Genomic DNA, 25,027 nt, shown 5'->3' with positions numbered 1-25,027 from the left:
AGCAAGGAGATCCTTCTCTCTTTTCTCCTTGGCTAAGACGGGGGCAAAAGCCAGTACATCCTAGTTGAATTTGAGCTCCTGGCCAGTTGGAGCCCAGAACAACAAGTTTTAAAAGTAGCTGGCCACATCACTGCAGGTTACCTCTTATCTGTGTTAACTAAAGAGGGAACAGTTATTTCTCTGTAAGAGCTTTAAACATACACCACCTGCTGGCCAAACTAGAAAAATACATGAAATAATACATTTTTACAGGCTTATAAACCCACTGTTTTGTCACAGTACATGATCAGAAAATGCACTACCTTTGAGTACTGTTACCCTGTCATTCCTTAGTTATGGGATCTGCTTTAAAACATATTCGTAGTAGATCTCATGCTTCTACTCCTACAGACAGGGAAGCTAGAACATGAGGCTCCTTTGGCAGAAAAACGTTTCGGGTCTTAATATTAAATAATCATTTCCTTGTCATCAAGCAGATGCAGCCATTACAGATGGGTTGTGTCCATCAACCAGCAGAGGGAGATAGAGAGCACACTTTTTTCAGTGCCTCATACCAGCTTGCTCCACTGCCTCTCTTCAGTATTCTCTATCTCCCCTAGCAGAGTGGCTGCAGCTGCTTCGAGCTCCATCTAAAATCTGCCTGGAGGTTGCTCCTGTGCTTTTGCCAGTTGTTAGCAGGGGTGTTGGAGGCTATAGCAGCTTCACTTTAAAGGCACATAGGTTCGCCCTTTCCCTGCCTTACCCATACCTCCGTGGATGTGGACACATTGCTTAGCTTTCCCTGTCCTTCCCCACCAACAGTGGATGCAGGCACATAGATTCGCCCTTTCCCTGCCTTTCCCACTCACCTGAGCCTCAGGAGTTCTATTTACCTCTGCTTTCCTCACAGCGTTTAAAAAAAAAAAAAAAAGGAACAGAGGTTTTTTCCTTGCCTTTTTCTGTGGGACTGGAGCTGTGATACTCGGTCCAGTGAGGTAAGAGTGTTTTCTGACTCCGGGGTGGGCCCGCGATTGGGGCGATTTTGAATTTTACCGCCGTTTTCGGCGATGGCTGCGGAGACAGTAAAGCGCTGTTCCAAGTATGGCAAGCGCAGATCAGCAGCGGGGCTCTGTAAATCATGCTGTACAGACGTTAGAGCCGGCCTGAGCATGGCGAGCGACGATTCTTCGCGCTCTGAGCTGGCAGCGGGCGCCATTTTGAATTTACCACATGGTGCGACCTCCGCTGAGACGGAGAGTCCTGAGCCCGGGGGGAGGCCTCGGAGTGAGGCTGATATGGGAGCTACTAGCCCTGGCAGAGATCCGGGTGCCCAGGGTGAGTTTTTCTCTCCTGATTTTGTCTTATTAATGCATAAAGCACACATGCTTAAAAGAGCTCTCCCACAAAGCCCGGCATGAGCCTCTTCTAATGCGCCCCCCCCCCCCCCCCCCCCGGTGGATTCTAGCCTGGGTATGCCCTCTGAGGCGTTATTCCCTGATGATTGGCAGAATATGAAGCGCAGAAGGGCTCATTCCCCTTCAGAGAGTGCTGCACCTCCATTTCCCCCCCCCCCCGTGGTCAGGCTGCGAGTATTCGGAGGACTCTGGCAGGCCTTCATGGTCTGAGGAGCCAGAGTCTGGTGCAGAAGTGACTCAGGATCTGGACGATCCCTCCGCGGTGAGGATGTTCCACTGTGATGAGCTGCCAGCGCTTATTTCTGATGCCCTGCAGGCTCTCTCTATTGAGGGCCCTGCCAGTGTCACAGCCTCCTCTGTGAATTCTAGGATGGCTAGTACCAAAAAGCCTGCTCGAGCCTTTCCTTTGCATGACTCCATCCAAGAGCTTATTTCGGCTCAATGGGCTGACCCCGAGGGACCTTTGAAAGTTTCCAGGGCTATGGGGCAATTATACCCTCTGAGTGAGGAGCATATGGCTCGCTTTGCTATGCCTAAAGTGGATGCCGTAGTCACAGCTGTGACAAAGAGAACTGCCCTCCCTGTTGAAGGAGGTGTTGCCCTGAAGGATATTCAAGATCGTAGACTGGAATCAGCACTTAAACGGTCATTTGAAATTGCAGGTCTCACTATTCGGGCGTCTGCATGCAGTTGTTATGCTGCTAGAGCCTGCCTGGCTTGGTTGCAACAGGCAGTGGAACAGCCCGGTGATGGAGCGTAGCCCTTTTCAGATGTGGCTCCGCGGATGGAGTCGGCCTTGTCCTTTCTTGCTGACGCCCTTTATGATATTGTCAGAGCTTCGGCTAAACACATGGCAGTAGCAGTGGCGGCTTGCCGTCTTCTTTGGCTACGGCATTGGGCGGCGGACATGGCCTATAAGCAAAGGTTGGTGAAGTTGCCCTTTCAAGGCCTTCTCCTGTTTGGTGAGGAGTTGGAAAAAATTGTGAAGGGCCTGGGTGAGGCTAAACCCCAGCGCTTGCCCGAAGATAGGCCTCGGCCTTCCTCTAAGGGTGCGGCGGTCCACTCCTCTTACAGACCTCGCTTCCGTGAAGCTCGAAGGTACCGCCCGGGGCGTTCTGCTGGGTTCACGTCTCGTGTCCGTTTTCAGCAGAGGAACTCCTTTCGCTCAGACAAACGTTCCACAGCCACTGGCTCAAGGCCTGGAGTTCAGGGGCGACCCTCTCAATGATGGTGCGTCGGCCCTCTCCTCGAGTCCTGTCATCGGAGGACGTCTTTCCCTGTCTTTCGCTCTTTGCCGAGGAGTGGGCCAACATTTCCTCAGATCAGTGGGTCTTGGACCTGATCAGAGACGGTTACAGAATAGAATTCGACGCCCTGTAAGACGTGTTTTTGAAGTCCCGATGCGGTTCTGCTGCCAAATGGGCGGCGGTAGAGGAGACTTTACAAGGTCTGATTCAGATAGGGGCCGTGTCCCCGGTACCTCCTGCCGAACACGGCTGCGGCCGCTACTCCATCTACTTTGTAGTGCCACGAAAAGGAGGGTCTTTTCGCCCTATTCTGGACTTAAAAGAATTAAACACGTCCCTGAGAGTGCGGCATTTTCACATGGAAACCCTGCGCTCCGTCTTTGCGGCGGTACAGCCAGGAGAGTTTCTCACGTCTCTGGACCTGAAAGAAGCTTGCTTGCATATTCCAATTTGGCCCCCGCACCAGAAGTTTCTGAGGTTTGCGGTGATGGGAAATCATTTCCAGTTCCGGGCCTTGCCTTTTGGCCTCGCCACAGCTCCCCGCACCTTTTCGAAGGTTATGGTGGTGGTAGCTGCATTTCTCAGGCGAGAGGGTATTCGGGTTCACCCGTACCTGGACGACTGGCTCATTCAAGCAAACTCTGCTGCAGAGAGTCAGCATGTAACAGCCAGAGTGATCTCAGTACTTCAATCTCTGGGCTGGGTCGTCAATTTGGCCAAAAGTCACCTGACCCCCTCGCAGTCTCTACAGTATTTGGGGGCCAGGTTCGACACAGCCTCGGGGTATGTGTACCTACCCAAGCAAAGGCGGTGCAAGCTTCAGAATCAGGTCCGTCTGCTCCTGAGGATGCCCCGCCCGCGAGCTTGGGACATTGTCCAGCTGCTTGGATCGATGACGGCCACCATGGAACTGGTGCCCTGGGCGAGAGCGCACCTGAGACCTCTACAGTATGCTCTACTCCAAAGATGGTCTCCAGTATCTCAGGATTACCAATGCAGACTCTCTTGGCTCCCTGCGGCTCGACTCAGCATGGAGTGGTGGCTCTCAGACAGCATGCTGCGTCGAGGAATGCCGCTGGCGCTCCCCGATTGGTGCCTAGCGGTGACAGATGCCAGTCTGAAAGGCTGGGGCGCACATTGCAAGGGGAAGCATGCCCAGGGTCTATGGACACCCGAGGAGTCGGAGTGGTCCATCAACCGCCTAGAGTTGAAAGTGGTGTTTCAGGCACTTCTGGCCTTTCAAGTGACCCTGGAAGGATTGGCTGTCAGAGTGATGTCGGACAACATGACAGCAGTGGCCTACATAAATCGACAAGGCGGCACTCAGTGCAGAGCTCTAGCCGCGCAGGCCGAACAAATTTTGCACTGGGCCGAGCTGCATCTACAGTTTCTGTCGGCAGCTCACGTTGCAGGTCAGAGCAACGTGCAAGCCGATTATCTAAGCGGGCACCAGATCGATCCAGCGTAGTGGGAACTTGCAGACGAAGTGTTCCTGCAGATATGTGCCAAGTGGGGCAAGCCCGTGATGGATCTAATGACGACAAGCTCCAATGCCAAAGTCCCGTGCTTCTTCAGCAGACGGAGAGATCCTCGCGCGGAAGGGTTGGATGCCTTGGCTCAACCTTGGCCTCCGGGCCTACTGTATGTGTTCCCTCCGTGGCCCTTGATAGGGCGAGTGGTCCTGCGGATTCGGCTGCATCCAGGAGAAGTGGTTCTCGTCGCCCCGGATTGGCCCAGGAGGCCTTGGTATGCGGACCTCCGACAGATGCTCGTAGAGGTTCCCCTTCAGTTACCTCTGGTTCCCAACCTGTTGTCACAGGGTCCGGTGACCATGGAGGACGCCGGCCGATTTGGTCTTATGGCCTGGCGATTGAGGGCACAATTGAGAGGCAGAGGCTATTCCAATAAAGTAATTACCACTCTCCTGCAAGCCCGCAAGCGTTCCACTTCCGTGGCTTATGCCAGGATTTGGCGCCAGTGTGAAGTCTGGTGTGCTTCTAGAATCACACCCCTGCGGGCTCCTGTTTCGCCGATTCTAGACTTTTTACAGGGTCGTGTACAAAAAGGCTTGGCCTATAATTCCCTGCGGGTGCAAGTGGCAGCGTTGGCCTCCCTGCGTGGCAAGGTTGAAGGCGTGTCTTTAGCTGCTCATCTGGATGTGGCACGGATTTTTAGAGGGGTTTCTTCGGCTCCGTCCTCCCATGCGTGCACCTTGTCCAGCTTGGAACCTGGGGCTCGTGCTGAAGGCCCTTCAGGGTGCTCCTTTTGAACCGCTTCGGCGTGCTTCAGTGAAAGATTTGACACTGAAGGCCATCTTGTTAATGGCCATTACTTGGGCGAGACGGGTGTCAAAGCTCCAGGCGCTGTCCTGTAGAGACCCTTTTCTGCAATTTTCAGAGTCTAGGGTCACGGTTCGGACGGTGCCTTCCTTCTTGCCTAAGGTGGTTTCAGCGTTTCACCTAAACCAACCTATTTTCTTGCTCTCCTTTGTCGAGGAGGAGTTTCCAGAATCTTTTGGGCAATTGCACCTGTTGGACGTGCGCAGGACTCTGCTACAGTATATGCGAGTTACTAACTCTTTCAGGACCTCTGATCATCTGTTTGTTTTGCTATCAGGTCTTCGCAGACGGTCTCCAGCGTCTAAAGCCACTATTGCCCGCTGGCTTAAAGAATCTATCTTTTCAGCTTATTTGCTTGCCGGCCGGCCTCCGCCTGATGCCTTTAAGGCGCATTTCACTAGAGGAATTTCCTCTTCTTGGGCTGAAACTGGAGCACTCTCTCTTCAAGAGATTTGTAGTGCAGCAACATGGGCTTCTAAGCTCTCTTTTGCCCGACATTACAGGCTGGATGTGGCTGCCAGGAGGGACGCACATTTTGGAGCGCAAGTGCTGGCGCGTGGTGTGGCTTGTTCCCACCCTATCTAGGGATTGCTTTGATACATCCCATCTGTAATGGCTGCATCTGCTTGATGACAAGGAAGGGAAAATTAGGTTCTTACCGTGATAATTTTCTTTCCTTTAGTCATAGCAGATGCAGCCATGATCCCTCCCTGTCTGATGCTATCTGCTGTAAATCTATTTCAGGTTCTGTTCGTGTTTCCTGGAGATTCCGTCCCTGGGAGAAAGTCGGAAAACAGTCTTCAGGATTCTTGTTCAATTAAAGGAGGATGACTTAATTCCCTCCAGTTTCATGTTTTGGAGGATGAGTTTATTCCCTCCAGTTATGTCTCAGTGGAGGATGAGTTTTTGCCCTCCGGGAGGATGTTTCATTCCCTCCATTCTGAGTTAATGCCCTTTGTTGTAGGGCCATCGTTCGCTGTGAGAAAAGTTCATGTTATTGCCATTGCGGTTTGCCATACTGCTTTGAAAGCTTCAAATACTGAAGAGAGGCAGTGGAGCAAGCTGGTATGAGGCACTGAAAAAAGTGTGCTCTCTATCTCCCTCTGCTGGTTGATGGACACAACCCATCTGTAATGGCTGCATCTGCTATGACTAAAGGAAAGAAAATTATCACGGTAAGAACCTAATTTTCCCTTCCTAATAACTGTTTTAGTACAAAATTCCTTTTGAAGCTTGTAAGTAACCTGGTTCTAGTTATTACTTCTACTTCCTTCAGGAGATTGGAAAGTGGCCACTGTGGTGTAATGGATAGTTTAAAAAAAGAAAAGCAAGTGATCAGTGGCAATCGGAAGACATTTGGACAGTAGGGCACCTTTTGCAGGAGAATAGCTTCAATTCCTTGTCACTTGCAGCAGATGAATGCAGGAACTAGTGGGTTGTCCGCCTACCAGCAGGTGGAGATAGACAAACTAAAGGCAGTGATGCCAGACGGCCAGCTCCTTCCTCAGTTAGTATGTCTCTATCTCAGCAGGTGGTGGATGGCTTTTTCTCCAGCTCCTGGGGCCAAGGCCTCTGAGGGTGCTCCTGGGCCGGTGGCCAGTTTGAGCCGGGGGTGGCAGACTGGTGGTGTCCCCTTTGGCAGCGTACGCAGTTGCTGGGTCCCTGCTCACCTCAAATTCCCTCTGAACAGGCTTTTGCTGTTCCTTTCCTTCCCTGTTTGTTTCTGCTTCCGTGCTAAAAAAAAAAAAAAAAAAGAGAACCGTAGAATTTGTTTAAAAGAGAAACAGAGAAGCACAGGGAAGTGTGTTTTTGCTGAGAGCGGGTTTGTGTTACTGCTGTCTGAGTCCTGTTTTCTGTTGCCTGCTTGTCTGAGCCTGCCTCAAAGTGGAGTCGGAGAGTTTTTTTTCTTCGGCTCAGCTGTCTGTTCCCATGCTTTCCCTGTCTGGGGTAAGTCCTGCTGGGTTCCTGTTCGGGGGCGGGCGATGGCAGCGGAGGCAGTAAAACGCTGTTCCCGATGCGGGAAACGGCGTTTGGTGACGGGTCTTTGCAGAGCGGGGTGCGCTGATTTGGCAGGACTCGACAGAGCGGTGCCCCCCCCCCCCACCCCAAGAGCGTTCTTTTCCGCCTGGAGCCTGGCGATTCTCGCACCATTTTGCGAACGGTCGCGGTAGTGGTTTTGGGCAAAGCTTCTCCGCTGCTAGGGGAGTCGGGGGGGAGGGCGTCAGGCACTGTGGGCAGTGGTGCAGGTGCCATGGCTGCGATGTCCGTTGTGGCGGAGGCATTTTTGCTAGAGTTTATTTTGCTACTCCAAGTGTTTTTGTTGAAAAGGGACTTGCCTTCCCCACGTGGCTGCGACAGCTTCGGGCTTTGATCCCCTCTGGGGGTAACCAAGAGATTTTGGGGTTTTCCCCAGAGAATTTCTCCTCCCTTAAAAAGCCAAGCTTTCTTTGGGGTCTGAGGAGGGGTCCTGCATACGGTCACCTGCAGCTTCCTCCATGGTGGCTCTCTCGGAGCAGATGGGGGTGGAGGACGGTGTCCTCACTGACCAACCGGAGAACTCTTCCGCTGTGAGGATTTTTCCATAAGTAGCAGTTGTCCTCCTTTATCTCTCAGGCGCTGGAAGCCCTGAATATAGAGGACCCTGAGGTTGCGGCTTTTCATGCGGTCAACCCCAAGATGGCTAGTACTAGACGACCTAAGGCCTTTCCGGTACATGAAGCTATTGAAGAGTTGATTTCGGCCTAGTGGACGGATCCAGATGGGGGGATGAAAGTGGCCAGGGCTATGGCCCGGTTGTATCCGGTTTCAGCGGATCGTTTAGAGAAGTTTGCTGTACCTAGGGTGGATGCTCTGGTCACTAAGAAGACTTCTCTTCCAGTGGAAGATGGTGTGGCACTCTAGGATTTGCAAGACAGACGGCTGGAGGACTCTTTGAAACGTGACTTTGAAGTGGCTGCTTTGACACTGCAAGCTTCTGTTTGTAGTTCTTATGTGGCTAGAGCTTGTCTCAGTTGGCTACATTCTGTCATGGATTCGTTTTCGGAGTCGGATATGTCGGACGCTCCTCAATTGCACCTGATGGATATTAGGCTGGTGTACATGGAGGATGCCTTGTATGATTTGGTCTATGCTTCGGCCAAACTCATGGCCTTGACCGTTTCCTCTTGACGTCTTCTGTGGCTCCGTCATTGGGCTGCGGATATGGCCTCTAAGTAGCGGCTTATTAAATTGCCTTTCCGAAGGAAATTGCCTTTTGGGGAAGACCTAGAAAAGATTGTTCAAGATTTGGGGAATTCCAAATCTCACCAAGTCTATGCCCAGGCAGGGAGCTTCAAGGTCACGGTTCAGGGAGTCGCGACGATATCGGCCGGGGCGCTCCAACACAGCCTTCCAGTGTTTTCATTTTGGGCAGCTTTCTTCCTTTCACAATGAGACGCATTCTGCTGAACCCCCCTCTCGTCAGGGGGCTCCGGCTCGATCCTCCCAATGACGGGGCACAGGTCCACTTGGGAAGAGAGCAGATCGGTACTCTGCTTTCTGTCTTTCTTCCAGAGTGGGCAAGAATTACTTCGAACCAGTGGGGCTTGATGTAGTGCGGGAGGGCTACAAATTAGAATTCTTCTCACCCGTCACAGATCTTTTTCTGGAGTCCCACTGTTTATCGTGGGCCAAGAGGACAGCGGTTCTGCAGTGTTTGCGAGACCTGCTAAGGATAGGGGCTATTGTGACTGTTCCTCTCGAAAGGCGCACAGGTCGATACTCCATCTTCTTTGTGATGCCAAAGAAAGGAGGGGCTTTTTGGCCTATTCTCAATCTCAGAAAAGTAAACCAGTTTTTTGCAGGTTCGTCAATTCCACATGGAGACGCTGAGGGCAGTTATTGCTGCTGTTCAACCAGGTGAGTTTTTGACGGCTCTCAATTTGACAGCCCCATCAGCGATTTCTCCAATTTGCAGTGCTCAGTCAGCACTTATAGTTTTGGACTTCCTTTCGGGATGGCCACTGCCCACGCACTTTTTCCCAAAGTAATGGTGGTGGTAGCGGCGTTCCTGCGGAAGGAGGGGATTTGGGTGCATCCATATCTCGACAACTGGCTGATTCGGGCGACTACAGCAGAGGAGAGTCGAGTGGTTACCGACCGAGTGATTGCGATGTTGCAATCCTTAGGTTGGGTGGTCAATCTGGACAAGAGTCATCTGGTTCCTACTCTGTCTGGAATATCTTGGAGTGCAGTTCGATATGAAGCGGGGGAAGATGTTTCTCCCTGAGGGGCGAAGGATCAAATTGCTTTCTCAGGTACGGACCTTATTGAGTCGTTACGCTACCTGAGTGTGGGACTATATTCAGCTCATCGGTTCCATGACGGCTACCTTGGAGGTCATTCCATGGGCAAGGGCTCACATGTGGCCTCTTAAGAATTTCCTTTTGAGCAGATGGTCGCCGACGTCGCTGGATTATCAATGGCACCGTCCTTGGTCGAGCCGGGCCAGGGGCAGTCTCGCGTGGTGGCTCCAGTCAGCCAGTTTGCAGAAGGGTGTTTCTCTGGCGTCTTCCAATTGGGTGGTAGTCGTGACAGATGCCAGCCTTGCAGGCTGGGAAGCCCATTGTCTTCATCGAGTAGCCCAGAGATCGTGGACCCTTCTCGAAGCGACTTGGCTGATGAATTGTCTGGAGTTGCGAGCAGTCGTGAATGCGCTGCGGAGTTTTCAGGACCTTCTGCAGGGGCAGGCGGTTCATGTATTCTCGGACAACACCACGACGGTGGCCTACATCAATCAGCAGGGGGGCACTAGCAGTCTTCCCTTGGCAGTGGAAGCATCTTCTAGTATGGGCGGAAGCGCATGTTCAGAGTCTGTCGGCAGCACACATGTGGGTTCAAGCGGATTTTCTCAGCCGGACTCTTTTGGAAGCAGCGGAATGGACGCTGTCGGACTCTGCTTTTCGGCTGATCTGTCAATGTTGGGGAAGACCAGTAATGGATCTCATGGCCATGGCTTGCAATGCCAAAGTTCCCCAGTTCTTCAGCTGCAAATGGCAGCCAGGATCCGCAGGATTGGACGCTCTTCTCCAGCCATGGCCGGAACAACGGATACTGTATGTTTTTCCTCTGTGGCCTCTTATAGGGAAAGCTCTTTGCCGCATAGGGCGGCATCGGGGGCCAGTCGTTCTAGTGGCCCCAGACTGGCTCCGACGGCTGTGCTATGCGGATCTCGTTCGGGCACTCTCAGAGCCACCATTGCGACTTCCTGTGACTCTCGATCTGCTGCATCAAGGGCCAGTTCAGATGGAAAATCCCTCCCGCTTTGGTCTTACAGCCTAGCTATTGAGAGGCGGCAGCTGAGGAAGAAGGGATTTTCAAGACCAGTCATTGCCGCTCTTTTGGGGGCACGGAAGCAGTCTACTTCAGCAGCGTATGCGCGAGTGTGGAAAGCTTTCTCGGCGTGGTGTGCTTTGTGTGCTGAATCGCCTTTTCGGGTGGACATTCCAGTTATTCTGGAGTTCCTTCAGGATTGTCTTCAAAAGGGATTGGCATCTAATTCCCTTCGTGCTAGCTTGTTTTAGGGACAAACTGCACGGTTCCTCTTTAGCAGCTCACTCTGATTTTGTCCATTTCCTACGTCGGGCGCTTCGGCTTCCTCTGCGGCAGCTGTGCCCGGCGTGGCATTTGAATGTGGTACTGTGAGCCCTCCAGGCCCCACCGTTTGAGCCGTTGAATAAGGTTTCTGAGAAGGATCTAACACTTAAGACAGTGTTTTTGATGGCCATTGCTTCGGCTAGGAGGATTTCTGAAATTCAGGCTTTGTCTTCCAGAAATCCTTTTTTGCAGTTTTCTGAAGCAGGGGTGTCTATCCAGACGGTGCCGTCGTTTCTACCTAAAGTGGTTTTGGCTTTCCATGTCAATCAGGCAGTTCATCTTCCGTCTTTTCGAAGAGAGGATTATCCGGGGCAGTTTGCCTTGCTACGTTTCCTGGACGTGCGGAGAGCCTTGTTTCGGTACTTGCAGATCTCTAACGAGTTACGACGCTCGGATCATCTCTTTGTGCTCTTGTCGGGATCGAAAAGAGGTGAGGCGGCTTCTAAGGCTTCCATTGCTCGCTGGATTAGGGAAGCCATTGGAGTGGCGTATCTGCTACAAGGGCGGGCATCTCCAGTGGCCCTGAAAGCGCATTCTACTCGGGCACAGACGGCTTCTTGGGCGGAGGCGTTGGCCTTATCTCTGGAAGAGATTTGTCAGGCGGCTACTTGGGCGTCCCATCATACTTTTGCGAAGCATTAAAGGCTAGACATGTCTGCTTGGGAGGATGTGAGTTTTGAGGCGGGAGTGTTGGCGTGGGGAGCGTCAGCTTCCCACCCTACTTAAGGAATGCTTTGGTACATCCCACTAGTTCCTGGATTCATCTGCTGCCAGTGACAAGGAAGGTAAAATTGTCTTACCTGATAATTTTCTTTGCTTTAACGCAGCAGATGAATCCAGGATCCCTCCCTAGTTCAGCCGACTGTTTTTTCATTTTCCGCGGATTGTGGCTATTTTTTTTTCCTTCCGGGTTCTCTTTTGCAGAGTTCAGACATATATGGGGACACGGAAAGGATTCAGATTTCTGGATCAAGTTGGTTATTTCTAAGTTCTTATTTGGTATGTTTTTCATAGTGAGGATGGTTTCTGGTTGTTATTGGTTTCATATTTTTGGCCTTGGCAAATGCTTACGAATGACATACTAACTGAGGAAGGAGCTGGCCGTCTGGCATCACTGCCTTTAGTTTATCTCTATCTCCACCTGCTGGTAGGCGGACTTAACCCACTAGTTCCTGGATTCATCTGTTGCGTTAAAGGAAAGAAAATTATCAGGTAAGACATAATTTTACAATCCTTTGCACATCTACAGTGGGAATTTGGGTTACCTTCTAATTCATATTTCCAATAGCTATAGATTTAACATTATATTAAAGCTAGTAAAATTAATTTTAATCTTGCTTTCTATTGCATGGGAGATTGACACCAAAATGGGATTAGCTACATCATCTAAGAAAACTGCAATTTATTTATTTTTTTAAGTTTTTGCTTTCTAAATTTGAATCTCTTAGCTGGGGTTGAGAGGATTTGGAAAAACCATCTCGAAGGGAAGTTAGAATGTAAGCAGTGGGACTCCTCTTTTGGGGGGGGGGGGGGGGGGGAAGTGAGGGTTTTTTTTTTCCCATTTTGAAGGCCTGCTACATCAGAATTGATTTTGGAGTTAATTTGATTTGTCATTCACTAATGATTTTCTATACTTTTCTATTCTAATTTTAGGCCCCCTTAAGTGGGTGTGTTTAGATTTGTCTTATTTGCATGTTCTCAATTCATTCTTTTTGTTTAATTTTAGCTGTATTCTGTTCCTCTTGTAAACATCTGAAAATCTCCTGAGACAGGCAGGTGTATTAAATATAACATACTATGATGTTACATTCTTCAAATCAAAGTTTTTAGCACCTTTTTTTCCAGCAGCTTAAATTAAATATAGTTAAAAATGCTTCAGTAAATTTGCTATTTTATAGGGTTTATGATCTTCTCTGTAGAGCTAAAGCTATGCTTGTTCAAAAGTAATAAAATATTTTAAACCCTATTCTAATGAATAATCTTGTCAAGCAATTCATATGAACGGTTCTTATGAACTTAGAAGGAAATGGCAGTCTGATTTATGTATTTTGTGTTTACTTATTTTCAGGTATGGCCTCTCAAGTCTTGATATATCCACCATTTGTTTATCAAACACAATCAAGTGCCTTTTGTAGAGTGAAGAAGCTTAAAGTTGAGCCAAGCAGTTGTGTATATCTCAAAAGAACGTATCCAGGGACCTGCGTGAATGGTCAAATCTTTGGAGCTGCACGTCCCTTAAACAGAGTTGATACTTCAATTCATACAAAACATCCACAGAGTTTCTTGTTGCCGACAGGTGCTGGTTCTTTAATAAGTACTGAAGGTGCTCCAGAGGGGCAGCAACCTCCACTTGGGGCACCTCAAGAAAGGAATGGGCTAAATTTATTGGACAGTCGGCACCGATGTGGATTGAAGCGTAAGAGTGAAGAACTGGATAACCCAAGTGGAGCAATGCAGATAGTTGATGAACTGTCTATATTACCGGCAATGTTGCAGACAAATGTGGGGAATCCTATGTCTGTTGTGGCAGCTACTACAACAAAGCAGAGTGGTACCAATGGCGATGGTGATTATCAATTAGTACATCATGAAGTGCTGTGTTCTGTGAAAAACACATATGAGGTCCTTGACTTTCTTGGCCGTGGGACTTTTGGACAGGTAGTCAAGTGCTGGAAAAGGGGGACGAATGAGATTGTGGCCATTAAAATTTTGAAGAATCATCCTTCTTATGCCCGCCAAGGTCAAATAGAAGTGAGCATACTGGCAAGACTGAGTGGTGAAAATGCAGATGAATTTAACTTTGTACGAGCTTATGAATGCTTTCAGCATCGTAACCACACGTGCTTGGTTTTTGAGATGTTGGAACAGAACTTGTATGACTTTCTAAAGCAAAATAAATTCAGTCCTCTGCCACTGAAAATAATTAGGCCTATTCTTCAACAGGTGGCCACTGCACTGAAAAAACTTAAAAGTCTGGGTTTAATCCATGCTGACCTCAAACCAGAGAATATTATGTTGGTGGATCCTGTTCGGCAGCCATACAGGGTTAAAGTAATAGATTTTGGATCTGCCAGCCATGTCTCAAAGACTGTTTGTTCAACTTACTTGCAGTCCCGGTACTACAGGTAAGAGACAGGTTTCTTTTCTTCTGTTATATAATGATCAATTCATCACTACAAATCTGTTCTTCTAGGGTATTTAACGTTTTTCTTCAGTAGTGTTAATTTTCTAGTTGAAATAATTGTAAATAGAAAAATTGCTGTGGGTTAAAACCAAGTTTTATAGAAAGAGGCTAAATTCCATTACGTACGTTCTCACTATTCCAGGACAAGTGGGTAATCATGTCCATCGACCAGCAGGTGGAGATAGAGCATACAGAACTAGTTCATAGCCTACTGCTACCAGCCCAGTTCCTCAATATCTTCTATCTCCAGCAGATGGATGGGCAGACTACTCTGTCTCTTGTCTTGAGGCTTTTGCTCCTTTTCAGCTGGTCCCTAGTAGAGTGAGGCGGACTGTGCTGGTACCGACATACCTGGTGGTGCTGGGTCCTTGTTGTGTTGTGTTCCTGGGGTGATCTCTGCTCCTTTCTTGGCTGCTCTTCTCTGGAGTCTGTTAAGCACTTGGGGGGGGGGGGGGGGGGCTAAAGGGAAAGACGACAGAGGGCTCTGTTTGAGGAGAGGCCTGAACGGGGGGGGGGGGGGGGGGCACACTAGTGAGGTTTCTCCTTCTGATAGTGCTTCTTTGTCCCTGTGCAGTTTTTTGAGGAGTGCTGCTCAAGTTGCAGGGAGCGTGTAGGCTGTCCAACTTTCCTGCAGGGAAAAGAGACCCATTTTCGCTGGCACGAAAGAGGCTCAAAAAAAAAGGGCCGAGGGTGGTTTCCTTTCCTGAGCTCTTCTGCTCAGCAGACCTGCAGAAAGTGTGAAGTGCTGCTTCGACGAGTGAGAGAAACTAGGGGCTGCCTTCAGCTTCTCAGCTGCGGGAGTTCCTGGGTGCCGGGTCTCTCGGGATGTTTCCTGCTTGCTCTTCTCCCCAAGAGGTGTGTGCAGCGGCTATCATGGATGTCACTGCATGGGAGGCTCCCGCACAGGTAGCAGAAACGGCAGGTGGGCTGCAGAGGGACTGGGTGAGCCAAGGCCTGCCATTTTCCCCAATTTGTGCTCCTGCTTCACATGGCCTACCAGGGCACTGGTTCTCAGTCAGGTTCTCGGGCACTGCTGCAGGCTGAGCCCAGGGATCTTCCCCATCTCCCAAGAGAGAAAATGAACGAAGCAGATCGTTAAAAGAAAAAAAAATTAGTTTATTGGTAAAAACTAATTAAAATATACGTACACATAAATTTTAATTAGTTTTTACCAATAAACTACGTTTTTTCTTTTAACGATCTGCTTCGTTCATTTTCCATCTTGGAGTTTGCAGACCGTCTGTGCTTTCTTGGACCCCAGCTCCCAAGAGAGCCAGAGTGGAGGTTCTAAATGATCCCGCTGAGACTTGGTCTCAGGAATCCCTCCATTCGGAGGTAGCCTCTGTGTCCTCAGAGGGGCCCTCAGTTGCAGAACCTTTGGAGGAGGGTGAACTCCCTTCCCAGGAGAGGGGTGACCCTCGGGTGCTGCATATGTTCTACAGGGAGGAATTGAGTTCCCTGATTTCTGAGGTGCTGGCGGTTTGGCACTTTAGAAGAGCTTTCTGGAGCCCTGGTGGGAGGTCAGGCGGAAGGCATTATGAAGGGACTCGGAGGGCTCCCCATGGCTTTTCCCATTCACCTGGATATTTATGACCTCATCACCGTGGAGTGGAGCGTGCCGAACGCCGGTCTTAAGGTCGTGAGGGCAATGATGCATCTTTATCCTCTGGTGCTAGAGGAGAAGGAGGATAGGTTGGACTCCCTGGTTATTTATGGTGGTCACCAAAAACACACCTTGCCAGTGGAAGGTGGCATTGCCCTGAAGGATTTCTGGATCGCAAGCTTTGCATCAGGCCTTTGAGGTAGCTGCTCTGGGGCTTCAAGCCTCAGTGTACAGCTCTTCTGTGGCCTGGGCCTGTATGCAGTGGCACCAATGGTCTTCCTCTTGGAGCAGTTCTAGGGCTACCAGTTGGATACAGCAGCAGCAGCTGGAGTACCTGGGAGTGCTGTTTGATACCAGACAGGCCCACGTGCTCCTGACGGAGGGTTGCCATGTGAAGTTGCGGCATCAAATTCAAATGCTCCTGCTTCATTCCAGGCCTCGGGCCTGGGATTATGTGTGGTTTGTCGGGTCAGTGACTGCAGCCATGGAGGTGGTGTCCTGGGTGAGGGTGCATATGAGGCAGCTTCAGTCATCCTTTCCCAGTCACTAGTCTCCGGTTTCGGAGGATTATAGCGCTAGCTGCCAGACGAAGTTTGGAGTGGTGGCTGAGGCCACAGTCCTTGCAGCTCGGAGTACCCTTTCCAATTCTGCATTGGGATGTGGTGACCACAGAGGCCAATCTGGCGGGCTTGGGGGCCCATTACCTGGGCCACATGGCTCAGGGCTCATGGTCTCCAGTGGAAGTGTGGTGGTCCATCAGTTGCTTGGAGCTTTAGGCTGTGTGTCGGGCTCTGGAATCATTTGCACAGTTTCTCAGAAGGGCCTCTGTGAGGGTCTTCTCCAATACGACGACAGTTGTCTACATCAACAAGCAGGGAGGAACTTGCAGCAGTCAGCTAGCAGAGTAGTCTGGCCTCTTGATGTCCTGGGCAGAGAAACACCTGCTCTCTCTTGGCAGCTCACATCGCAGGGTCTCTCAACATGGAGGCAGTCATCACACTCAGGACCCTGGAGAGTAGGTGCTGTCACAGGAAGCATTCCATCTACTGTTTCAGCGCTGGGGCTTTCCATCTCTGGATCTCTTGGCCACAAGGGCCAATGCCAAAGTCTAAGGCTCTTCATTCACAGCAGAGAGTGGGACTCGGGTCTGGACACTCTGCTGTAGCCATGGCCGAGGGAGGGGTTGCTGTATGCCTTTCCTCATTGACTGTTGAAGAGAGTGGTGAGCCATTGGGGTCGCATGGTTCTGGTGGCCCTGGATTGACCGTGGTGTCAGTGGTACTCATGCCTAGTTTTGCTCCTAGACAGGGAGCTGCTCAGGCTCCCTCTGGGTCGTGGGCTTGTCCGTCAGGGGCCTGTGGTCATGGAGGATCCCCTCCCCCTTTGGTCTTGTGGCCTGGCCATTGAGAGGGCCTGTTTGAGGAAGAAGGGTTATTCGAACTCTGTCATTACTATCCTACTTCAGACTAGGAAGTATTCTAGTACTTCGGCCTATGCCTGAGTATGGCATACTTTTTGGGGGCTGTTTTCTGAGCTGGGGTTGGTTCCCTTTGCTGCTGTTGTTGGCCATATTCTGGCATTCCAGCAGAAACAGGTTGTGTTAGGGCCTGGTATTAGGGTCTTGGAAGGTTCGGGTGGCAGCTCTGGCATGTTTTTGGGGCCGCTTGCAAAATTCATCCTTAGCAACCCATCAAGATGTGATTTACTTCTGAGAGGGGTGAACCGCTTGAGGCCGCCCTTTCGGGCATCCTTCCCGGACTGGACTGGGATCTTAACTTGGTCCTTTGGGCCCTACAGTATCCACCTTTCGAGCCCATTCGAAAGGTGACTGTGAAAGACCTTACCTTGAGAATTATGTTTCTGGTGGCAATTGCTTTGGCACGGCGCATCTGAGTTTCAGGTACTATCTTGCAGGGTCCCCTTTGTCTGTTTTTCTGAGGTAAGGGTCTTGCTTCAGACTGTGCCCACCTTTTTACCCAAGGTGGTGTCAGCCTTCCGTGTCAATCGGTGGAGCTCCTGTCCTTTTGTAAGGAAGAGGTCAGGGATCAGTTTTCCTCCCTGAGGTTACTAACGACTTTCGGCGGTCGGACAGACTCTCTTTTATGCTGTTTGGTATGCAGAAGCTGCGTCTAATGGCTTCTATCGCCCGTTGGTTGAAGGATGTGGTGGCTGCAGCCTATATCCTGGAGGGAAAGGCTCCTGGTTTTGAAGGCGCACTCTACCCAGTGTACGGGCGTGTCTTGGGTGGAGGCCTCGTCATCTCTGGGAGATATCTGCAGGATGGCGACTTGGGCTTTGCTGCATACTACAGGGTGGACATTGCTGCACTCTCATAGGCAGCATTTGGGGCGTCGGTCCTGTGGGCGGCAGGTTTGTCTTCCCACCCTCGTAGGGATAGCTTTTGAACTTCCCACTCATCCTGGAATAGTGGGAAGAAATGTAATGGAGGGAGAAATTAGGACTTACCTAATTTTTCTTTCAATTATTTCTTCACATTCCAAGAGCCTTACCGTTTCTTGATGCCTGTCCCTGGGCGTAGCTCTGCGCTTTATGGGCGGTCTGCTTCTCAGGACCGAGCCTTCGGGAGCTTTGGTTTCTTGCAGTCTGGGTCTATTAAGTTGTGCAGATGCTATACATGCTTCTTCCTTGCTTTCGGACTGATAATGAGGAACTTGGCTGGTAGCAGTGGGCTATGCATTAGGTCTCAGTTCTGTATGCTCTGTCTCCACCTGCTGGTCGATGGTCATGACTACCTGCTCGTCCTGGAATAGTGTGAAGAAGTAATGGAAAGAAAATTATCAGGTAAGTCCTAATTTCTCCTGCTGCTCCCCAGTATCTCTCCACACTCGTCCTTCCCTACACCCCTTCCCGTGCACTCCGCTCCATGGATAAATCCTTCTTATCTGTTCCCTTCTTCACTACTGCCAACTCCAGACTTCGTGCCTTCTGTCTCGCTGCACCCTACGCCTGGAATAAACTTCCTGAGCCCCTACGTCTTGCCCCATCCTTGGACTGAAAGCCCACCTCTTTAACATTGCTTTTCACTCGTAACCACTTGTAACCACTCACCTCCACCTACCCTCCTCTCCTCCTTCCTGTACACATTAATTGATTTGATTTGCTTACTTTATTTTTTGTCTATTAGATTGTAAGCTCTTTGAGCAGGGACTGTCTTCTATGTTTGTACAGCGCTGCGTACGCCTTGTAGCGCTATAGAAATGCTAAATAGTAGTAGTGGTAGTAATACCACAAAACTGCAGCTCTCATCAAATTTTGTTCATTACTTGATATGTTTTTTTTTTTTTGGTTTTGGAATAGCTTTGGTACTTTCCTAACCCTAATAACAGGTCATTAACCAAAGCATATATTCCTTTTTCTGCTGGACTACACAAGTGTGTTATGCTAACTAATATTACCGCCATTATAATGAGTGATGCAGCTCTGGATCTTATCAGTATTTTTCTGCTCCAGTAGATGATTGTAGTTTGCCCTAGTACAGCAGGATTCTTGTCATTGACATGGCTCCCTGGGCATAGATTGAGGTCTGTGGACCTATGATTGATTTCCAGTGCCTTAGTATGGGATCTTGTGGATATTACCCTAGTTGAACTGGAAGGGAAGCCACTTGCATAGGATTTTGTCCATTAGGACTGGCACCTGTAGGTCATTTGTGTCCATGTGTTCCCACTGGAACCAGGATGGGAATGGTGAGTAAGAGCCCTTACGGGTCCGTTGTGCTTCTCCCGGTCTCTCTCTCTCTTTTTCTTTCTCTTGGAATCTGCCTCTGCTGGCCTAGTTTATTTAAGAAAAGTAAAGGTGGAAGAGCTCTTCAACAGACTGTCTTCTATTAGCGCTGTTCTCCAGGGGCCCTTGGGAGCAGCCACGGGGGCTTGAATGGGCTAGGGCAAATTTAGGCTGTTGGAGGAGGGAGGGTAGGTGTGATCTAATGCCAAGTACAGCAGGTCAGGTGCCTCAGGAACTGTTGCAGTGAAAGCATGACTGGTGCTTACATCTCTCCTAATGTTGAGATAGTGTTGGAGCCTTCCATGTAGTTCCTCAGGGAAAGAAGAGGCTGTTAAAGCAACATTTTTCAGCCAAGGGGCCACTCACTGGACTGAGGTTACCCTTGGCTTGATATTGAGGCAGGTTTGTTTTGTGATCCCCCTGTTGGCTGCAGACCAGAGTTTGGTGGGAATCTGTGCAGCTGGGCTTCTAGTGGCACCTGTTGAGTCCATGTGCTAGGGGGACTCAGGTTCCCAATTGCATGTTTTCTGACTTGGGTACACTTCAGAATTTTAGGTCCCTAGAGTGGGGGAGGGTCCTGAGGACAAGGTTCTTAACTCCTCTCCCCCCCCCCCCCCCCAAACTGGAGGGTAGATGCTGCATCTGCAGAGGCATCAGCTGCAGTCTCTTTGGGGGAGGAGGGGGCTCCAGGCAATCCTTGGCTCTTCTCATTGTAAGGCTCTCATTAACTGATCCTAGTGAACTGGGGTCCCCAGATGATGGCCAGAGTCATCTAGCAACCAGGCTTTTTAGGCAGGGTGGGTTTCCAGAGACTTGGATCTTTTGGAGTATTTCTCAGTCCCGAGCTGGAGTTGGTCCCTCTTAGCCAGTTGCAGGAGGGCCACAGAGTAGAGCCAGACCCATCCCTGGATATGGCAGATAATAGGTCCCCGCCCTCTATCTTTTTAGAGTAGTTTCCCATTGCTTCAGGTATTGAGGTGTTTGTACGGATTTTGCTTTTGTACTACTAATTGCAAAGCCTATTTTCAACACCTTGATAGTATTTTTCGGATTGAGGGAGAATTTCCATATTGAGAATCATTGTTGTGTCTTTTTGTGCATTACTTGCAGGTGATAGACTTGTGGTTCTACATTGTTTTGCGTTTATTTTTGAATGATTTTATATTTAAATGTTTACATTTTCTGTTCCATACAACTGGTTAGTTACAGGCACATCTCCAATCTTTCATGTGACTCCCCCCCCCCCCCCCAGTGGTGTAGGATAATGATATGACTCCAAATATAGCCATGACCCACGTTTGGGAAGCTCTGATATAAAAATACAGTAGTCATCCTGCTTTATTTATTTAGGCTTACTATACCCCCTTTGCTAGTATATAGTTGAAAGCGGTATACAAATTTAAAAAATGAAACATATAACACACAGGAAAAGAACTAAAAGAAAGCAAGCTGAATAGCAAAACAAACAAAAAAATTACACACAGTGAAACACCAAAAAACACTTAATTCAAGTTATGGAAAAGGCTTGTTCTGCTAATCCACTGGTTTAATCTTCCAAGTACCAGAGAAGTTCAAGTTGGCTTGGATCTTGTAAGTCATTAGATTTTAAGAATTGTACCATCCTTTTCTTCAGCAGTGCCTCCAAAAAGGTTTTCTACCACTGAAATGAGGCTTATTGGCCTGTAGTTTCCCATTTCTTCCCTGTCACTATTTTTGTAGGAGAGGGACCACGTCTGCCTTCTCCAGTCTTGAGGAATCTCACCTGTTTTCAAGGATCTGTTATACAAATCTTTAAGAGAACCTTTTTGAGCTCCTTCAGTATCTTGGATGTATGTCATCTGGCCCCATGACTTAGTCCACTTTCAGTTTTTCCAGTTGTTCATAAACACTTTTCTTCCATGTACAGTGCAATATCTACTTCACTCCCATGTATGCCTTTGTCACCCAACAGAGGTCCTTCTCCAGGATGATGATCTGTGAACACAACAGACGTATATAGCTTCTTTTTTTTTTTTTTTTTTTTTTACCAGGAATCGTTATGAGGGACTTTGTCAGAAGCTTTCTGAAAATCTAGTTATACTACATCAATTGGCTCACCTTTATCCACAGATTTATGCATACCTTAAAAAAAAAAAAAGATCAATGAGGCAAGACTTCACTTGGCTAAATCCATGTTAACTCTGTCCCATTAAACTGTGTACGTCTTCAGTCAGTAATTTTGTTTACAATAGTTTTTATCAGTTTGCCTGGACTGATGTCAAGCTCACTGGTCCCAAACTAAAAATACTACTACTACTTAACATTTCTAGAGCGCTACTAGGGTTACGCAGCGCTGTACAATTTAACAAAGAGAGACAGTCCCTGCTCAAAGAGCTTACAATCTAATACACCTAAAACTCAAACAAATGTGTTTTCTTGTTCGGTGCTTTAAATCATATTTGCAGGTGCTAAAAAAAAAAAATCCTAGGTAGCTGATGTCCAAGTTTCCTGAAACTTGTGCCTCATTCTTGCCACCTGGACCCAAAAATACTTGCTGCCATTACCGAGAGAGTTAGAGCTGGTCTTGCCCTGAAAGAGAAGGGGTTTGAGAGATGCTGTGGGAGCCACTGGAAGAAGCTAGCAGGAGTGCAAGATTGGCATAAGGTGTGGGAAGGGTGATGGACAGAAGAAAACATACCTCAAGAAAAGAACCAAAGCAAAAATAAATCTGAAAAAAGGTCCAAAAAAAGGCAAAAAAAAAATGTAAAAAAAAAATTGGAAAGCCAAAACGCAGGAAAAAAGAGAATTTACCCATTTGAGTTTCTTCTTGAAGATACTCATTTCTGCACTGTAAGCAAATTTCTGTAATGTCTGTGAGCAAAAGCAAAGTCAGAAATACTTTAGGGGTTGGTAAATGTGATCAGTATCCAATGAGAAACTTAGGGGCAGATACTTAATGTAATAAAAAGAAAGGGTATGAAACCTGTAAACATTAAGAAGGGGTGTGCCTCTTGCTTCTGGAGACAACCATCTGTGCAAAGGTGTATTTTGAAATAATAAATTAAGATCTGTTTCACCAAATTTGGTTTTATAAGTTCTTTTTTTTTTTGTATAAGTTCTCAGGTTATCTGGGGGCTGTTTATAACATCTGTAAGTAAAAGCAAAGACAGAAATACTTTATAAAAGAGTAGTTTTATAACGACTGTCTTTTATAAAGTATTTCCATCTTTGCTTTTGCTTACATACATCTTGTTTCACTGTGTGTAATGGGTGTTATTTTACAACACATATATTTTTCTAGAAGGGTCTTTTAAAGTAAGATTAAAAGCAATACGTTGAACTTTACACACATTAGATAATGTAAAAAAAATGGCCAAGCGGTTGTGTCCCTTTAAAGAAGGGAGTTATTTGATTTGTAGGTATGTGAAGCTTTGATAATATGCACTAGTAAGTGAAGCCTGAATGAGAGAACCTAAATACAGTTCCTCTCTCTAGGGCTTACACTTGATGATGATCTATCACTTTGAATGACATTAGACTAACATGTATTGGAGGATTTCTTAAAATAGGCAAAGGAGGTGGTAACCAGAGATTTGATTACTATAGATGGTGAAGTTGTCTGGCAGTTGCAGTGAAACAAGCCTAGGAATGCTGCTCTGAAGGGCGTTCATTCACCCGAGGTCAGCATGGTGTGAAGTCAGTTGCTATACATGTGAGTAGGTTTACACTTACAGATATTTAAGGATATTTGTATGTGTAAACAGTGTTGGGTGTACTGCAGTTACTATCAAATTGTTTATTAAAAGGTATTTTTGAATCTAGGTACTTTGATTGTTTTGGAGTCTGATCTTGAATAGATATTAAAACTTTTAAGTCATCGTGACATATTCCTGAGCGTACCCAGATGTTGCTAGGGCAAATTAAAAAAGAAACCAGTTTTGTTTTGTTTTTTGAGTTGAGGTTTTTTTGTTTGGTTGAATTATCCGTGTAAGTGTGTTATCAACTTAAACTCTGTAAAATACATATTCCAGGTCTCGACAAACCCCAGGCGCCAGGTTAATGTGGCTCCTATAAAATCGATCCTGGTGTCTAGGTATTGGACCTACCAGAAAGGGGAGCACAAGAGGAGGGAGAGAGAGTCCAGACTGGGGGGGGGGGGGGGTGAAACAGGAGGAGGAGAGATGCAGGATCCACAGATGGAGAGAGGGAGTTGCCAGACCACTAATGGGGGTGGGGGCAGGGGAGAGATGTTGGACCAGGAGTGTGGGAGGAAGGGAAGAAAGGGGAGGGATAAGGCACAGACAAGAGGTGCTGGGTATGGAATAAGAATAGAGACAGGGACACAAGGCAATGCTGGGGAAGGATAGGGACACACGGGCAGTTCTGAATATAAGGAGAGGATAGGGACACTAAGCCCCTGATGCACAAAGCTTACCATGCTGTCAGCGTTTGCTTTAGACTGGTTGTAGCCAGTTCAATGCAAAAGTTATCTACCGAGTAATGCTCAAAGGGTTTTTCTGTGGCTCTAACATGTGCCGTTAGCCACCAAGAACCCTATGCACATTTATTACAGCAAGCTCATTAGTATTCTGATGAGCATTCCGTGTGATGCACAGCTCTAGAGCACCTCTGGAACTATTGTAGAGAAGGGAAAAAGGCAGCTGCAAAGGCTGCCTGTTTATGCTCCCTACCCCTCTCCTGTACCCCCCCCCCCCCAAACAAAAAAAATCTGTGGTGGCCCTGTGGACTGTCTCTCTGCCCCCCCCACCCCCCCAAAAAAACCTCTTAAATTCCCTGGTGGTCCAGTGGACCCCAACACCCCCTCCTATTCCCTCCCCAAGCAAAAGGACCCTGGTGATCCAGTGGACTTCCTCCCTACCTCCCCCACACTGTAACTATTACTCCTTGGTGGTCTAGTGACCTCCACACCCCCACATACCTTATATGCAGAAATTGATAAAATGGCAGCACCCAGCCCCTGCCCAGTGTATCCTGGAACACTGAGATGTACTAAGTACCATATAAGGAATAGAGATGATAGCTACCAGAAATACCCCGGAAACCAAGCACATAGGCTCAAATTGAAGTCTTCCATTACTTACCTTCCCACGATTCCAGGACGAGTGGGGTAGTCATGTCCTTCGACCAGCAGGTGAAGATAGAGAATACAGAGTTGAGCTGTAGCCTATATACCCAGATTTGTAGCTCAGCTCTTCAGTAGGTGGATAGACACGACTTTCATCTCTTGTCCTTAGGCCTTGTCCCAGGGTCTGGCCAGAGGTCGGTTGCCTGTGTGCGGGTGTCATACTTGGTGGTGCTGGGTCCTAGTCACTCTATTGCCTTGGTTGATGTTGTCTGTGGCTGGCCTCTTCTAACCAAGGAGCCTGTTAAGCAGTGATTATATATATGTATATATATATATATATATATATATATATAAAGAATAAGCCTGAAAACGCCGTTGGGCGAAGCAGTCAGCTGCTGGGGCCTTGTGGAGGTTGGGCACGGTGTGCTCTTAGCCTTGTGTGTGTGAGGCTATGAGTGCTGCTCTGATGGGGGCTGGATTTGAGAGCACTCAGGGCAGACCAGGGGGTAAGTTCTTCCCTTCAGGACCGCGATCTGCGCTGCATTGGCATGGAGTGTCAAGGGATGTGGACAGCAAGGGTGGTAGTGGCCTGTGGGCCTAATGCTGCTTTTTTCATCGGGTGGGAGTCCCAATGTCGGCGCCGGCAGAAGGGATGAAGCACTGCTTGAGGTGTGGTGCTTGACATGTTGCGTTGGGTCACTGCTCATCCTGCAGGGAATCCGTGTAGGTGGCTCGGTGGGGGGGGGGGGGGGGGGTGGCCTTTGGGTAGGATGGGCCATGGCCCATTTGTACCTTCTGGTGGTGGAGGTGGAAGATA

General features: G+C 48.6%; 1 protein-coding gene across 1 annotated transcript in view; it reads left to right on the top strand.

Annotated features, from left to right (window-relative positions):
• Positions 1 to 25,027, top strand: part of HIPK3 (homeodomain interacting protein kinase 3) — a 283,073-nt gene that overhangs the window by 19,211 nt on the left and 238,835 nt on the right. Inside the window, 1 exon segment of the mRNA XM_030200637.1 lies at positions 12,683 to 13,739. Coding sequence (XP_030056497.1) covers positions 12,685 to 13,739 — 1,055 coding nt within the window. The 5' untranslated portion in view covers positions 12,683 to 12,684.

This window comes from Microcaecilia unicolor, chromosome 4 (genome assembly GCF_901765095.1).
Source record: "Microcaecilia unicolor chromosome 4, aMicUni1.1, whole genome shotgun sequence".
Lineage (NCBI taxonomy): Eukaryota > Metazoa > Chordata > Amphibia > Gymnophiona > Siphonopidae > Microcaecilia > Microcaecilia unicolor.
The sequence above is the reverse complement of the archived record's forward strand: the minus strand, read 5'-3'. Positions and strand labels throughout refer to the sequence as shown.